Source organism: Hylobates moloch, unplaced genomic scaffold (assembly GCF_009828535.3).
Source record: "Hylobates moloch isolate HMO894 unplaced genomic scaffold, HMol_V3 SCAFFOLD_1, whole genome shotgun sequence".
In the NCBI taxonomy this organism is placed as follows: Eukaryota; Metazoa; Chordata; class Mammalia; order Primates; family Hylobatidae; genus Hylobates; species Hylobates moloch.
In genome coordinates, this window is record NW_026652276.1 from 53,205,196 (window position 1) to 53,223,460 (window position 18,265).

At 32.2% G+C, this 18,265-nt stretch overlaps 1 protein-coding gene across 1 annotated transcript in view; it reads left to right on the top strand.

Moving 5' to 3' along the window:
- COL5A2 (collagen type V alpha 2 chain) overlaps positions 1-18,265 on the top strand; it is a 150,247-nt gene that overhangs the window by 59,334 nt on the left and 72,648 nt on the right. The window contains exon 2 of the mRNA XM_032755185.2: positions 12,117-12,341. Coding sequence (XP_032611076.1) covers positions 12,117-12,341 — 225 coding nt within the window. The remainder of the gene's footprint in view (positions 1-12,116; positions 12,342-18,265) is intronic.

Here is an 18,265-nt window from a genome sequence, read left to right on the forward strand (position 1 = left end):
ACTCATGATATAGAGAGAAATTAAATATTTTTCATTCTCAAGAAATGTACAGCCCAGTAGAGTTTACATGCAAACAAACCAATAAGTGTAATAGAATGTTGCAGGTATTTGCCAGGTGTACGGATAAGGTGAGATGAGGGCAAGAGAAGAGAATGACCAAATTCCATGTGGGCATGTCATTAAAACTTTCCCAGTGGAAGAGGTATCACTTGTACCAAGTATTCTCATCACCTCCTTTTTTCGATAAATTAAACCATCCCCTTCTGAAGCTATGTATATGACATGTTTTCCTCCCTCTCTATTCCTGTTTTAGGTGGTTCCCTGCCTTTTTCCCAGGCAGAGTTTTCCTTACCCCCACCATCTCAAATACCTTCTATTTTTCAAGGCCTGCTTAAGAACCCACTTCTATTCATCCCTTCTCAGATAATTTCAGCTTATAGTGATACCATCTTTTCAGATTTCTTATTTGTAATTCTCAAACCTAGTATCTTATATAAACTATTTGCTACCTCAACTAATTGTGGTCATTGAAGAAACAACTGGATAGAAGATACTTTACATTTTGAATGTTCTTAGTAAATATTTGTTAAAAGAGTGATTTTATTAACTTTCCTCTAAGCTCCTCTGGAGTAGCTTGTGTGTCTTTAACTTTTGTATCTTTCTTCCATGGGATATATTCAGGCATACAGTAAGTAGACTCAATAAATACTTAAGTAATCTATGAAAATGAGTATAAGTGGATGTGCTAAGCATAAATAAAATAAGCTTTTAGTACGGGTATTTAATATCTTACTTCACAGTGTTTTCTAAATTACAAAAGTCAGCTTCTTTCAAACTAGACATTATACTATTTTTTTTGACTTCCTATAATGTCAAAACTCAATAATCCAGAATTCTGTATCTACAATTGAAGAAAGACTGTGTAATTGGACCTAGAAAAATGCCTTTTTTTTTTTTTTTTTTTTGAGACCGAGTCTCGCTCTGTCGCCCAGGCTGGAGTGCAGTGGTGCAATTTCGGCTCACTGCAAGCTCTGCTTCCCAGGTTCACGCCATTCTCCTGAAAAATGCTTTTATAGTTTGTCCCGGTGTGGCTAGAATGAGTTAGTCATCGGCAACAAATGGTTCCTGCCGTGTTGCTGTGCACCACTGTCTTGGCTTCTGGACTGCTGGCCCGCACCACCACAAGAGCCCCACCCCTCCTCCAAGGTACCTTCCCATGGACATACCAGTTGGTTTAGAAACAAGAGTGCTGTTGTTTTACTCTCAGGCAAAGGAAGAGATGGTAAAGAAGTTAAAATCAGAGTCATGGTTGAGAGGGAGTACCTGGGCTCTTTCAGATCCATCCTGGCCAGTTCATAGAGAGAAGGAATCTGTTGCCAATTACCAGCAAAGAGCCAGGAGTAACAATATTATACACCTTGGAAATGAATTTTTGGAAAAAACTGCTTTGGATTTTAATTTTCCCACTTGAAAAAAAAGCAACCCCGAAAACAATAAATTAAAGAAAGGAAATAAGTTAAAGAACTCAAATCCCAGAACTCTTTTGACTTCTCTGACCTCCAGCCTAGATGATATGCCCTTCCTACATGTTCCCACAACAACCAAAGTTTGCCTATAATTTTATATTTAAAGAATTATGTTCTAATAATCTGTTACTGCACTGGTTCTCTCAGTAGTCTGTAAACTCCTTAAAGGTAGAGAGGAATTCATTACTTTAACTGTATTCCCAGTGCTTGGCAAAATAACAGATAAATATTTGTTGAATAAATAAACAATATTATCAAGATGCATACATTATGTTATTTTGATGTTTGCTTCAAGAATAAATGTATTTATTTTATTATTTGAACACCTTAATGCCAAAGGTGTTGGAAGACTAAAACATACAGGGAGGACTGAAACTCACACAAAGGATCTCAAAACTGTGGCCTTAGCCATTATTATGGCTGGTATATTCTGAGGGATCATTGAATGATTTGCATTTATGGATTTCCACTTTCTCTCTGCTATGTATCCAGACTGTCTTGGTGTCTAAGGGTTTAAAATATGTTTCATTATCAAATAGGACACCAAAAGAGAATCAAAAGATGATGTACTCAAAAGTGAATGTAATGTTATTCTGTATTCTGTTCACCCTTACTAGTTTGAAGTTTGCTTTTATAAACAGAATTTTATATTTCCATAATGATTGAAGGTTGTTTTTTTTGTTTTGGATTCTAGGAAATCCTCAGGTTGATGTTCTCCAGACTTAGTTGTAATTCATGAAAATAAACAGCATTAGACAAAACCTCTCAAAACACAGAGGAAGATTTCCAAGATAAGGACCAATAATTCAACAGGCCCCAGGATACATATAGGTTAGAGAAATGAAAAAATAGAATGAGTTTATGAAATTTCAGTGTGTATGTAATTTTTCCAGAATGCACTAGTGAAATACACATATGAGCAAAATTATTCTACAAAAAATTCATTATCTTTTGCAGCTTCTGTATATTTTGGTTGTTTTTGGCAAGAAAGTTGAACTCCAAATGTCTCATTCTCTGATCCAAAGTTTGCTTTTGTACTAAACAAGTATTTAATAAAATTGTTATTATTTGCTAGATAAATAACTATCAATTAAATGGATTAACTAATGCCTCTATTCCTTTTTCCAGACTGACAAATTTAGGATGAGCTTTCAAACACACTTTAACTTATTTATGACATCTTTAAATATTTCTTTTCCGCAAAAGTAAAGGCTCATATTTTATCTTTTTCTATATGTTAACAAGTAGAAAAATTGAGGCACACTTTTCATTTATTAATTTAGTAATAACCAGTTGACTAGTATACAACTTAGTTAATCTTTTGTCCAAACTAAATTTTATACTCCTTAGTTTAAGAAATGTTATACATTTTTCTCCTCTGATCTCAGCATGTGCTAATGACTGTATTAGCAAGAAATAAGTATTCTGTAGTTACTTGGAATTAAGCAAATTATTGAAAGATTTTAGAAACTTTAAATCTTTCCACACATATTTAAAGAAAATGACAAGAGTATTGTTTTCCTTTATAGATATTTTATTCATAGTCACCATGTTTAAATAAATTAAAATATGAATTATACAATAATGATAAAATTCAGAATTTTAAAAACTGGATGAATAACATTAAGTAATAATCTAAAACTTTTGAAATTCTAATAAAGTTTGCCCATGTTTACTTATTAAGGAAAATAGCAACTTCTCCTTAGAAGCACATGGATTTGTAGGTGAAAAATCTCCGATTCATTCTTTGTATTTTCCGTAATAGGATAAAGAAGTATCTTCAGGTTAATTCTGTTGTTTTCTAAAGAAACTTGTAAAACCTCCTTCTTGATGTAGTAAAGTTATATGGAAAGAAGATGATTGTCTCATCCTCCTTCGTCTACCCCTTTCCCTCCTTCCTCTTTTCATCCTCCTTGTCTGTTTGCTTTTCTTGTCTTTTGTTCTCCCTACAAGTAGAGAAATTACCCAATGAAGAGCTTTGCTGTGCGTCTAAAAAGTTATTGATATAACTTTCCAGTAAAGGCAACAACTCTGTTTCTCATACCAAGTATGACTATATGGCATTTGGCTGGTTTTGAGATTCAGAGCATATTGAGTTTTGATCTTAAACATGCAATAAATAAATTGGCTTCCATACAATTATCCACATTATAAGGGATAAACTAAATATGAAGATTAAGAGATGAATTTAGGTTGTGAAATAACAATTATAGTTTTATTTAAATATTCTATTATCTGAAAGTGACTTGGAAAGGAATGCCAGAAAGAAGAGTAAAATCTAGTTTTAGTTTTGTTGTTCAGCAAAATCACTTATATTTTTAATAGCTAGAAAATAGATGTAAATTAAATCTACGTAAAGCAGAACAAAACTGAATACTAATTCAGGTCACTAGATATTTCCAAGAGGATAAAATTAGAAATTGGCCTTCGGGATGACAGCACTAGTCTGCCTTGACCCCATGCCTCCAGAACTGAGCTCCAGAGGGAATAATGCAGAAAGAGACATCCCTTTAAATTCCTATTAGAAATTTTCTTCAAAATATTTTAGAATCCTTGGTAGTGAAATGAATGGGATCAAAGAGCCATTGAGAACTGTGGAATGTTTGGTGGATTGTAAAAGAAATTTCAACTTGCTCAAGGCAAGGGCAGAGAATAAAGAATGAATTGGAAGAAATAAGCTACCTACAATGTCTGGATTTTCTCTAGAGGCCCTAAATATTCTTCTGTATCAGGGAAAATTGAAAAAGAAGGCAAAATGCAGCTGCAAAGACATAATAAAATACAGAGTTAAATTGATTCTAAAATGTTTTATGTAAAATATTTAATTTTATACTCACTGAGTATACAATAATGAATATTCTCTTAATATACAATAATAATTATTTTCAGTTACAAAAATGAGTAAAAATATATGCTCTTCTTGGGATATAATGTCTGGAATAAAGGATAATACATCATATTCCTATAATTCATGGTGTTTTAAAGTCTAGTAGGTTTGGCCCACATTTAAATAAGCAGCTAAAATGGCGCTTCTCTAAAAATCAGGTAATAGCCCAGGGTTGAAGCATATCATTTGGTATTCAATGTGGCCTAGATCTCTTACTTGGTACTCTTAACAATTGACTTTAGATATAAAAATCCCTTTTTATATACAAAAGAATATTACGAAATGACTTTACCATATAAAGCTTCTTAAGCAAACAACTAATATTCAATAAATTAATTCAATAAATACTTCTTGAGCATTTACTATGATCCTGACACTATTCTAGGATATCAGGATATATCAACAAAGGAAGCAAAATAAATTATATGTGTTCTCACAGAGCTATAATTCTACCATGGGGTGACAAACAATAAACATAATAAATTCAATATATAGTAGGCTTGAAAGTGATAACTACTACATTAAAAGAAAAAAAAGTAAGAATTAGTGAATTGAGAGTGTTATGGTTGTATGTGTGTGTAGTCATGTGCAATTTTTTTGGTAAGGTGACCAGAGTAGGTAACACTTGAGCTAAGACTGGAAGGAGATGAAGGAAATCTGGAATGTGGATACGATATATTACTGAATATTTACTTCTCCTTTGAAAGAGAAACAGCTAAGCAGATTTTTGGCTCTCCTGTTTATCTCAAGCAGTATTAGGCTAGGAGAGATTAAGTAGACATCATTCAGAACAATTACAAGTTTTTCATGTATTTAGGTAGGCAGACACATTTGGTATAGCTCTGTACCAGACTTATTCACTGAGGATTAATATTTAAGATTAGAACTAAGGTTGGCTGTAAAAATTACTGCTGAAATTTCTAGTGTATAGATTATAGAGTTGGCTCAATTCTCTTTGTGGTGTTTTGCAGCTATTTAGTAGTTTGAGGTATGTGGGAAAAAAAAAAAAAAATCTATGTCAAATGCATTAGCAGACTGAAATCTGCTCTTCCAGACAGAATTGTAGATGAGCATTGCATGTGCAGTATGTGTAGTTTTAGTTTCACATTTTGGCCACAGTCATTTAGATTTCCCAATGATACATGGAAAAAAACTTAAGTAGTACCTAATACGAGAGTTTTTCCTTTCTATTTTTTCCATTTTAAGTAAAGTAAAAATAGCAGTTTTACTAGTTAACTGAAAAAACTTTGCTTATGAGATTGGAAAACATTTAATGGTTGCACGGAAGAAACCAACCACCTTCACAGACAGTTTATCAAATTTTAAAAATTCATATGCTCACTGAAATGCATTGAAATGAAGCTTTCTATGAGTTGTCTCCTTTTTAATTTTTCAGATTTCAAGGAAAATTTTCAAAATTGTCATTATATTGCTTTAGAATATAAAACATGATTGTCCTTAGTGGAACAGAAATTTAACTCAGCTCAAATAATTATTGAATGCCTACTCTTGTTCAGTTGGTACAAGGAAACAGAGGAGCAGGGCACAGAAAAAGTAATAATTTGGATAACTATCTTAAAACCAGATTTAAGCTTGCGGGGCTCACTAGAAAGTAAAAGTCTTTGTAGTGGATTGAAGAACAGAAGATGTAAAACCCCATAGGCCTGCCCCATACATACTTATCCTCCCACCATCCCATAGATCTTGAGGCTGAGATAGAAAAAAATTGTCAAAGTATGTAATAGATCCCCCTCAACTATCCCTGGTGGCTTCATATGTTTTTAACTTTTAAAATTTCAGAGTTGTTTAAGGAAACCAAGATGAGGAATTTGGAATTTTTGGCATCTCCTCTGCAGGGTCTAAAGAAGGAATTGAATGCTGTCCCTCTTCGTCTTTCCCTTCTAATGATAAACAGTGCCCTAGGGCAGAAGGAAGAGAAGGATTTCCTTGGTAGGTTCTCTGGAACCCCATCCAGCAGCCCACGCTCTGCTGTGCATTACCAAAGGCAGCATCTGTGGCATCCAGACCGACACATGGGCTGCTTTATTACCTCCTCCTTTGTCTCACAAGGCATTCTCTCTCCACTTCATAAGGCCACCAGCTGACAGTGTCATGATTATAGTCCTTCAAAGACCTTTACAGTCAGAGAAACTTTAAGTAATGGTAGCCCAGTCTTCACAATCCCAAAAGGGACCTAAATCAGCTGGGTCAGGAAGGCTGAAGGGTTGCTGTAGCTTTCTGAAGCTTGTTCTAAAATATGAACTGTTGTGACTGACACAGTCTTCTTCCTTTCTAGTCACACAGAGGCCTGAATGTCAGGGACACACCTGGTAAGAACCACCAAGTGACCATTCCCTTTCATTCAAAAAAGAGTTCCTAAGAGCACATCCTCTCTGGAAAGATTAGGGAAGGAGGAAAGAGAGCTAAAAGTGCTTATCTTTTTAATAGGCATATCAATGAACTAGTTCCTTACTTTCCTCATTCACATCTGCATTCATCGATGCTACACATACATTTATCAAAGACGGATTATATAACATTAAATGTGAAGGTTGCTGAGGTAAACACAGTTCTGGCTGTCAAGGAGCTCACAGTCTCACAGCTCACAGGGGAAAATGATCAGCACAAACCTTTGTCTGAATAAGAGATTTAAAATTTTTATAACACATGTGTGCTGTGTATTATTTCTGCTTGGAAGAACTTTAGTTAATGGCTAGAGAATATCTAACATAATTTTAGGGACTGTTATTTCATATATTTTTCAAAGCCTTTAAGTAGACTCCAGTAATTTAATATGCAAATACAATCGTCTCTCTTGGCCAGTCCAAGGTTTCAATATGGCCGTTTCTATGCAGGCTTTTTTTTTTTTCCCCACAAGTATAATTGTATGAAAAAATGTGGATGCAGGGCATAACATATAGTTGGCAAGCTGCAATTGTGATAATTTAGTTTCTAATTGTTATAATAAGATGGTGGATTTGGTCTGCCATCTAGTGATTAAGAACTGAATTCTTACAACTAAATTTAAAAGCACTTGAGATTTATGAGAAGAGAACATTTGGTGAGGGTAAAAGAATCTTGTAGGTTGGGAGATAAAAATTTTGGAAGTTAAAACACCATGAAAATTACAAAACAGTGATGATATTATCAGATTTCTACCAGTCCTAATCAATTTTAGGAAAGTTAAACAGCAAAAACTACAAGTAACACGAAATTATAGTTTTGGCGTTCTTTTTTAGATTATGTAAAAATATTTGTTTATCCAATTTTTAAATTTAAATTTTATTTTTATTTTAAGTTCCAGGGTTTATGTGCAGGATGTGCAGGTTTGTTACATAGGTAAATGTGTGCCATTGTGGTTTGCTGCACCTATGAACCCATCACCTAGGTATTAAGCCCAGCATGCATTAGCTATTTTTTTCTAATTTTTACTAATGCTCTCCCTCCTCCAACCCCACCCTACCCCCGACCGGCCCCAGTATCCAGGTATTTTAAGAAACATTTTTTTTTATTTTTATTTTCTTTTTTATTCCTGGGCCTTGAATCTAAGCTTTGGACGTCAGCTTGGGTTAATTTTATGATTTGGATAGAGAAATCAGGAGGACAGAATTGAATTTCTCAGAATGTCATTTGAAAATTTTTGTTATTTTATACTGTATTGTCATTTATAAAATAATTCTATTATGACAACTTTACTGCAATATTTTTCAACAAATTGGCTGCAATTTTGCTTTCTATTTTACTTTTCTTTGTGTTTAAGTAAACGTCTGTGTAGAAAACAGAAGGGACAACTTAATCATATGGTGTACAACTACCATGTAGATCCGCGAAAACTGCAAGACACCCTGTATTTTCTACCCACTGTTTCTTTGTACATGTCTTTCATTCAGACATGAACAATGAGAGTTCACTGAGTTTTTGAGCCCTCTGTGATGTGTATGGATTCTTGTCTGAGTGAAGAGAAGACAAAGTTTAACAGTGAATGTGGTTTTTCATCTCCTTGCTATTTAAAAGCATTCCAACCAACTTTCCACATCATCTTAAATTTAATTATAAATTCTCAGGAGAAAGGAACCCATGATGACTCAGAGTATAAAACTAACCTTTAACATTATCATTTAAAGAAAATAATTCAGTGGCCCACTTCTTTGCCCCTTGAGTTGAAGTTGTGTTGTCTTAAACTTTCAGAAAGAAACTGCTCTTCTAGGTGTTAACACAAGACTGAGACAATGTGTCTTTTTATTCCAACCCTAAAGGAGCCACAAGGAACAAGATAAGCTACTCCTTGAAGAGTCCCTCACATATTTTAATGTTTAATTGACATTATTACGTGTCATCTTGTTTTTGTTTTTTATATTCTCTGCTTCCAAATATCTAATTATTCCATCAGCAATATATATCCTCATATATAATATCTATCCAATAATAACGTATTTTGTTATAATAATTCATTTTATAAATCTTCAGGGGATAACTTATCCTGTTTTCTATGGCTCCTTCAAGATTTATACAATAAACAAACATATTATATAATTAAAATTATATAATAAATTTATTATATTCATTTATTATATAACAAATATAGCACTCCACAATGTTATATATATAAAACATACATGTATTGTTATATGTGTAACATATATAATATATATAATACTCCACAATAATATATTTTGAGGACAGAAAGGAACACATATGCTTCCTTCTTGTCTTTTCTTTTTGTGAGTCAGGGTCTCACTCTGTTGCTCAAGCTGGAGTGCAGTAGCATAGCGTGCCCATAGCTTACTGCAGCCTAGAACTCCTGAGCTAAAATCATCCTCCTACCTCACCTTCAGAGTAGCTGGAGCTACAGGCACGTGCCACTATGCCTGGCTAACTTTTAAATTTTTGCAGAGATAGTATCTCACTATATTGCCCAGGTTGGTCTTGAACTCTTGGCCTCAAGCAATCCTCCCACCTTGGCCTCCCAACGTGCTGGGATTGTAGGTGTGAGCCACTACACCGAGCCACATGTGCTTTCAATATTTTGCACAATTAGTACTAGGCACATATGCACTTAACTCCCAGCACCCCCACCCAAGAGTGTGTAATGAGAGAAACAAGCTAATTGAAGTAGTATCTCATTTTCAGGTAATAGCATTTAACATTTGTAAGTGGATATTTCCTTCTCAATCATAAAACTTAATGAGCAAAGTTACTCTTAAGTTATCCACTTAATGGAATTGTTCAGTGAACTATGGACATAAGCCCATTTTTATACAGATTGTGTCTTTGGAAATGTTCTTCATGCAATTACACTGTGTTAAAGTGATATTTCATCTAAAAGTCACACTGTTTATTTGATAAATACATTTCTCATTTTTTCAAAATCATCTTCCAGAAAAGCATATTAAAACATAATTTCTATTTTCCCCTTGGTTTTAAATGACTATAATAGCACTATGGACATAGAGCTAATACTGTTTTGTTGATTAGATATGTATTATGTGATACAAGTCTTTTAATGAAGATAAAACAGATTAGAAACTTAGTCCTCATCTTATAAAACAGCACACAAACCATTAGGATGCAGTAGTGTTACTCTCTGAAAGCAATTTTCCATTTGCCAAATATCTGTGGTAAAAGACTAAATATATAAAGCAAAGTATTCCACAGGACAGTGAGAAAAATGTTTTTATTCCAGCTTTATTAAGGTATAATTGACAAATAAAAATTATATAAAGCAGATTTTTGTATTAATATCTGTATTGTAAACTAAAATAATTTTCATATGTAACTTTGCATTATCATTTGAATATATTTATATGCCACATGATAATATCTTTCATAAACTGATTACAACTACATTAAAACATCTTTTTATGAAGTACAAAGTTCATGCTGTGCAATTAAACTAGTTTATCATAGTTTAGATTCATTCATTATATCCATCCAGTAGACAAGTATTTATTAAATGGCTGTTCTATGAAAGGTATAGCATCAAGCTTTAGAAATACAATGATGAGGCCGGGCACACTGGTTCACGCCTGTAATCCCAGCACTTTGGGAGGCTGAGGCGGGTGGATCACTTGAGGTCAGGAGACCAGCCTGGCAAACATAGCAAAACCCCGTCTCCACTAATACAAAAATTCACTGGGTATGGTGGCGGGCGCCAGTAATCCCAGCTACTTGGAAGGCTGAGGCAGGAGAATTGCTTGAACCCAGGAAGCGGAGGTTGCAATGAGCTGAGATCGCGCCGTTGGACTCCAGCCTGGGCGACAAGAACAAAACTCCATTTTAAAAAAGAAAAAAGAAAAGAAATACAGTGATGAACAAGATGCCTAGTCCTTACCTTCATCTAGTTTTTCTCTAGTGAGGGAGATAAACAAAAATAAAAAAGTAATACTCATTCTAATAAACTTCCTGAGGGCAGTGATTTTTGCCTATTGGTTCACATTTTAGTATCTCTTCAATTACCTAGCATATAATACACAATGAATGAATGAATAAATGAATGAATGGCTGAGTGAATGAGTTCTTTGAAAAGGTCTCTGAAAAATATCAATTGGGTAAAGGAAGTCTAATTTTTGCAGGGTAGTCAGAAAAGAATTTCGCGGGGAGATGACATTGAAGTCAGTAATGATAGATAGCCATGTGGGCCTGGGATGAAGGAAGGAGAGGTAGTGCTGGGCAAAAGTGGTCAAGTTGTGCAAGAAATGGGAAAGAAGGTCTTTAGCCTTTATAAGGAAGTTTTAACTTTAAGTAGTTGGGAAGTTCTTGATGTATTTAAGCAAGGATGATTTGATCCACATTATGTTTTAAAATTCTATAGTATTTCTTATAAAATCACAAAGTTAATGATGTAATATATGTGTTTACTTGTTAGTAAATGTATAATAGAACTGCTCTTGTGCAATATGTGTACACACACACACACATATATATGTGTGTGTATTTTCCCAAACTTTCTTAAATTGTAATGTAAATGTAGAAAAGCACTAGACAAATATATATTAACTCACTGTATTATTTTGGCTATGGTTTTCCTTAATTAATTTTGATGCAAACATAATTAACTCATTATCTGCGTAAGTTTTGTATTTCTGCCACAGTTGAGTAAACACCATCAATTTAGGATATAAAATGGAATTCTACTCCATGAAATGGGACATGGTTATACTTTTTTACTGTACATTTAAAAATAATTTTAATAAAAACATATACCTTTTTCTTTTTTGAAATTTTTTTCTATGGTACATGAAAACCTACTGTCTCCTGTTGTGGAATTTACTAAAGTTTCCAGTGAGTTGCAGGTCATAATAGGGTTCACCAAACATTCAAATTATATATTCTCCTTTGAACTATTCATTTTCTCCCCATTTTCAGATGGTTCTCTTTTGTCCCTCTTTATTGATATTCTCATGTTTCATCATTCATACCTTCAAGAATAAAATCTTGAAGGAAGCATTATCTGGTTAAAAAATATGCCTCCATTGTATCACTTTTATTTCTTCCCCTATCATGCAAGGATACATTATCATTATTTCATGGTGAATTACATATTATTTTGTTATGAAATGAAATCAGTTCATCTGTGTTTGGCTCCTTGGAAGGTTACTTCTTAGTCCAGAATTTTTTAGAATCCACAAGATGGCTCACCTTTTATTTTCTCAATTCCATAATTTCAGATTACTAACCTCTTCTTTCTTTTCTTCTTATTTTAGAAGGATATGGTGAAGAAATAGCCTGCACTCAGAATGGCCAGATGTACTTAAACAGGGACATTTGGAAACCTGCCCCTTGTCAGATCTGTGTCTGTGACAATGGAGCCATTCTCTGTGACAAGATAGAATGCCAGGATGTGCTGGACTGTGCCGACCCTGTAACGCCCCCTGGGGAATGCTGTCCTGTCTGTTCACAAACACCTGGAGGTGGCAATACAAATTTTGGTAAGAATGTTTAGGGCCAACTCATAGTTGATCCAGTTACTCACCTTTATAGTTGCAGTGTTTTTCACTTTCAGCGTTCAGCAACTCAAGAGAATAATGAAGCAGCTTTTTCGGTGGCTTTTGGGGTTAATGATTAATGATTTCGCTTACTCACTTTATCTAAAGTTAGATAGAGGCAGACAGTAATTTCCTGTCTTCTTAAATATCTGAAGCATTTGGGCTGAATTTTGGTGGTTATGTCTAATCTGAGAATTTCTTGAATCACTTAAGATGGTCATTTGTTACCAGATGCATGATGAGTGCCTCCAAGTTATTTTTCAGTTTCCCTTTAAGTCCATTAATGCCTGAGAGAAGATCTAGAAAACACATTTATCTACAATGATGCCAACTTTGTCCTAGTGAATGGAATACATATTCCTAATGTAATTTAGTGCCACAGCACTGTATTACATTGGCTCTTAAATGCAGAATGTTTTTCATGTTGGCTAGGTAAAGAATGAAATAGATTTCCAGGAGAAAATATAATATAAAGTAAAACTTTTAAAACTTCTTTGAAGAAAAAGTTTCTGTGTTTAACAGATATTATGTATTTCAGTATGAGTACATATTTTAAAGATACATGTTAGGGAAACATGTTTATATTTGTACGTTTCAATAAACAAGGTAAGAGCAATATTAAACCTTCAGGTTATTTGTGTTAGCAGTCATGAGACTTCTAATTCATCATTGTCAAGACAATGTCAAGGCTTTATTTTTTTTTTCAAAATTTCATTGCAAATGACAGCAAATACAATAAAGGTTTCAACAGTATGTACATGGAAATAGATAGCAACTTACCTTTTCTCTGCTTCTTGAACAGAAACAATGTGTCTTGCATAAATACTTACACTCACTTTTCAGTAATGTAATAAGAAATATATAAAAGAAAGAATTAAAACCAAGAATATAAGAGCTACCAAAAGCAAATACAATCATCAAAGAAGCCCAGGAATAAAGTAAAATTAAATCGGTGGGGATAAGTGAATAGCAAATGGGAACAATGGTGGCAAATATCAGAAAACACACCAAAATGTACAATCTCCTTCAAATAGTTGGTCTAGGAGCTGGCAATCGCATTATACACAGATGCCATAAGATAAAAAGTGGTTGAGTTCAGCTAAATTTACGAGATAAAGAACACACCAGAAAATATATTGCTATAGACCATGTGAAAATTCTGACCTATCATTTTATCGTGAACCAAAAAAAAAAAAAACAAAAAAAACTTAATAAAGTAATTCTCTTTAAGAAAGAAGGCTATAAAGCAGAAAAAAGTAATGGTCAGAAAAGAAACAGAAGGAAAATCAAATCATCACAAAGAAATGAAGATGAAATAGGAGGGATCATAAGGAGAGTTGATATTACACAAAATAAAGCAAGGGCCATGAGAATAGGAAAATAATGAATTACAATTTTTAAAGAGTTAAAAAATAATAGATGTAGAAGGCAAGTAAGGGATAACCCTGAAGATGGGCACCCAAAGAAAAAATTAATATAATTGAGTAGAACAAATAACAATATAATACAAGAACAATTTTATGAAGTAAAATGAAACTTTAATGTCAATATTGAAATGGCAACCACATGTCTGAAAAATTGACCTAAAAGAGTTAACAGAGACATGTGTAACTTAATAAAGTCATTAAACTTTAAATTTAAATAAATACTTCTTTAGAATGTCAAAGAATAAAAACAGATTATTTCTCAAGGGAAATTTATTAAGACTGGTCACAAATTTCTCCACAGTATCTAGTCTCAGAAGACAGTGGAGCAATATATACATATTTCTTAAGGAGAGAATATGGTTAATTAAAGTTAAATATAAATCCATTCTCTCCTTCAAATATAAAAGCTACAGAAAAAACATTTCTCTGGGGTTATTGTTTCTATAAATTTCTCAGGGAAGCTACCATTGGCTAAATGCAAGGCAACCAAGAGTTAATTGAGGAAACTGTCAAAGAACTTATGTGAGCATTTATTATATTTAACTGTAGAAAAAGGCTAAAACAAAAGTGTAAGTTAGGGTGACAGATGGGATTGTAAATATTATAGTTTCTGACAATGCAGAAATAATTATAAAACATATAATGAAAGGGGGAGAGGCAAAAGAAAGTATGAACTAGAGTGAGTTTGGTAATTCCTCATCTTTAAAGGTAAAAGTCAGATAATATCATTCAAACCTGACAAATCACATGAACAAAGTAGTGGCACATTTAACACTACAAAAATAAGTGCTAAAAAGAACATTTCCTTGTTAAAATTGAATGCTAGAAGAAAATCTGAGGGGCATGTAAGGAAAAAGAAACACTGTCAATTTTATCATTTCTCATTTTAGTGGAACTAATAGAAACTGTCTAAACAAATATAGATCTATGAGTAATGTAAAAGAATGTTAACATAATTTAACAGAATATGCAATATAATTGATAGAACTAATATATAAATATTTTTAAACATAAGAAGTTCTAACACACCAAAGATACTTGAAAACACAGTGAAACATTTTATTTTTAAAATTTTAATGAAAAATCATACCTCTATGCTTATATAAATAAAAAGAAAGAATAAAAGTATATGCATTTAGCATCTTTCTCAAAAAGTTAAAAAGAATCAACAAAATAAACTGAAAGTAAGTGGAAGAAAAAAATTGTAAAGACAAAAACAGCAGTTGAAAAGTGAGAAAACTGAAATATAGTAGAAATAATATGTCAATCCAAAACATGGTCCTATAAAAACCCAGCCAAAAGATCTAACCTAAAGCAAAAAATGATAAAATTACCTAACGAAAGTAAAACAACATGAAAGAATCATTAAGAGGTCCCTTTATTCAACTGTATCTTCATAAATTTGAAAACCAATATGAAATGAATAATTTTCTAAGACAATGTAATTTACTAAGACTAGCCCTGGTAGAAAGAGAAAATCTTAGAACATGAATTTTCTTAGAAGAAACAGAGAAATTTGTAAAGCAGCTAGATTCCCAAAGCAGCAAGTCCAGGTGTTTTCACAGTTGTGTCAAACAACTAAAAGATCTTAAAAAGAAATCAGATGGTTTTAATGCTTTTAAATCCTCTTCTTGAACATTGAAAGAGACAGCAAACTTTCAAAGTTTTGCTATGAAGGAAGTATATTATTTACAGCAAAAGTAGTAACAATGACACACACAAAAAACTATGAACTGATCTTATAAACTTTTTTACAATTCTAAATAAAATATTAAGTCTATTAGCATATTAAGAATAATTAGTCATGAAAAAGTGGAGATTATTCCGCAAGTGCAAAATAATTGACTATTAAGGAAGCTATTAATAAAAATGATTATCTTAACAGATCTATGAAGACAAAGTATATGAATTCTTTCATAATTAAACTAAAAGTATTTGACAATGATCAGTAAATACTTTTGATAGATAGTTACTAACTTGGTAATAAATGATGTTAACATAATACAATATTTACATCTCAACTTAAAAGTTTCATTATGCTTAATACTAAAAGCATACCTACTAAACACAAAGATAGAATGAGTATCCATTATCACCATTACCATTTAACAGTACTGAATGTACCTGAATAAATAATTTGACATTAAAAAAAGAAATCAGAGGTTTCAAAAATCTAAAAAGAGGAGCAAAAACTATCCATTTGCAGGAAATACAATTGTATGCTTACAAGCCTATTAAATTGAGTAAAAAAAAACTACAAAAAATAAAAGAATTTAGTAAGACATGAGAGTGCAAAATTAACAAGCAGAAATTAATAGATTTACTATGTATAAACAATTACATCATAGAAGAAATAACAGGAATAAAAATTCCTCATTTGTAATAGCAACAGACGCTTAAGGATAAACTTAACACAAAATGTATGAGATCTGATGAAAATTTTTAAATACTGCTAATTCAAACTAAGTATTTAAAAAACTGAATGTCCTATTATGTTCTTGGTTAGAACGACTAAACATTACACTCACCTAAATTCTCCATAAGTTAATTAGTGATTTTAACTTGATCCCAATATAAACACAGCACACTTTCTTTGAGAATTCAACATATTGTAAATTAAAGTTTTCATAGACTAAACAAGAAAGAATAATCAGGCAAATCCTTAAGAATAAGAGCAATTAAGGATGACTACCCCTACAAGATTTTTAAAAGGATTCATTAGTTTAAAAAATGTGATGTAGATACATGAATAAAATAAAATCTTGAAGTAGATCCAAATATACATGGTCAGATTGAATACAATAAAGATGGCATCTTAGCAGTGGAAAAAAGAAGAATTGTTTCATAAACCTTGTTGGAATGGCTAGGCAATCATCTGGAAAAAAATGAAGTTGAATAATAAAATATATTCTACACTAGCACAAATTCTAAATAAAGCAATGATTTAAATGAGAAAAATTAAATCATAATGATTTCAAAGACAACATAGGATAATTTCTTTATAGTCTTTTACAATATATGACTTTATGAATTCTGACTCAAAGCCCAGAAGGCATAAAAATGTACAAAAATAATAAACATTTGTATGACACAAAAAATGAGCAAAGTAGAAATGTTTGCAACTCAATTCACAAAGAATTAATATTCTTTACATATAAAGAAATACTAGATATAAATAATTAAAATATCAAAAACCTAATAAAAATATAGGCAAGGGAAATTTGCTTATCATTCAAACAAGGAAATACAAATGATTTTTCAATATATGACAAAACTGTCAAATTTTCTCATAATAAAATAAATGTGAATGAAAACTATACTGAGCTATCATGTTTTACCTATCAGATTGGCCAAAATTAAAATGTTTGATAGCATACTGGGTATCACTGCATATTGCCTGTGGGGAAATGTGTCCATTATTTGTGGAGTGTAAAATGGTATAATTTCTATGAAAGGATATTGGTAATATCTATCAAGTTACCAATGCCTATACCTTTCAACTCTAAAAGGATATTGGGGAATTTATCTTACAAATATACTTGCATGTAGCATATATGTAACAATTACTCATTACAATATTATTTTTAATAGCCAGCATGACCTCCATTCTAGCTTGCCCAGGAAAACTCCAAATTACATCAATTTTCTTGGCATAATAAACAATAACTTTCACTTTCATTCTTAAAATTGTCCTGGTTAGATGGTAAAGTATATCCTAGCGATAACGAAAGATTAGAAACAATCCAAATGTCCCTAATGGGTAAAGGTCAAAATTAATTAAATAGATTGCGTTAGATTAATACAGTGGAATCTTATAAAAAAATTAAGAAAAACAATAAAGAAACTATATACTGATGAGTAAAGATCTGTAAGATTTAATGATCTATGTGATATACAGACAAGTGAAGAACAGTATGGAAAAAGTAGAAAAATGAGTCTATAATAATTTTCTTAAATATGCCAAACTAAACTTGAGAACAACATACGAGAAACCAATAACAGTGGCCTCCTGTGGGGGTGGGGGTAAAGTGGAAATAGTGAAAATAGGACCAGATGGAATGACATTTTTTAGTGTATAATTGTATACTTTTAATACGTTTTTGCTTTTGAACCATATGAATGAACAGCCTTGCTCATAAATTATAAAAAGCAAAAATAGAGAATATTGATGAAAGATAATTCATTATAGCTTTAATAGCTAATTTAATAATTTAATGAACTTTAAATGTCATATAAATGTTGTGAAGAATATTAATATCATGTTAGAATTTTCCAGAAAGATGGATTTTTTTGCCTTTTATGGAAGTATTGATCCAAAACCTTTTGAATTCTGCTTACTGCTGATAGTGTTATCACTATCACTGTAATTCTGACTCCAGAAGAAATCTATTATTGAAAGTAAATATTTAGCAGATTCTCAATAATTGTTTCTTCATAAAA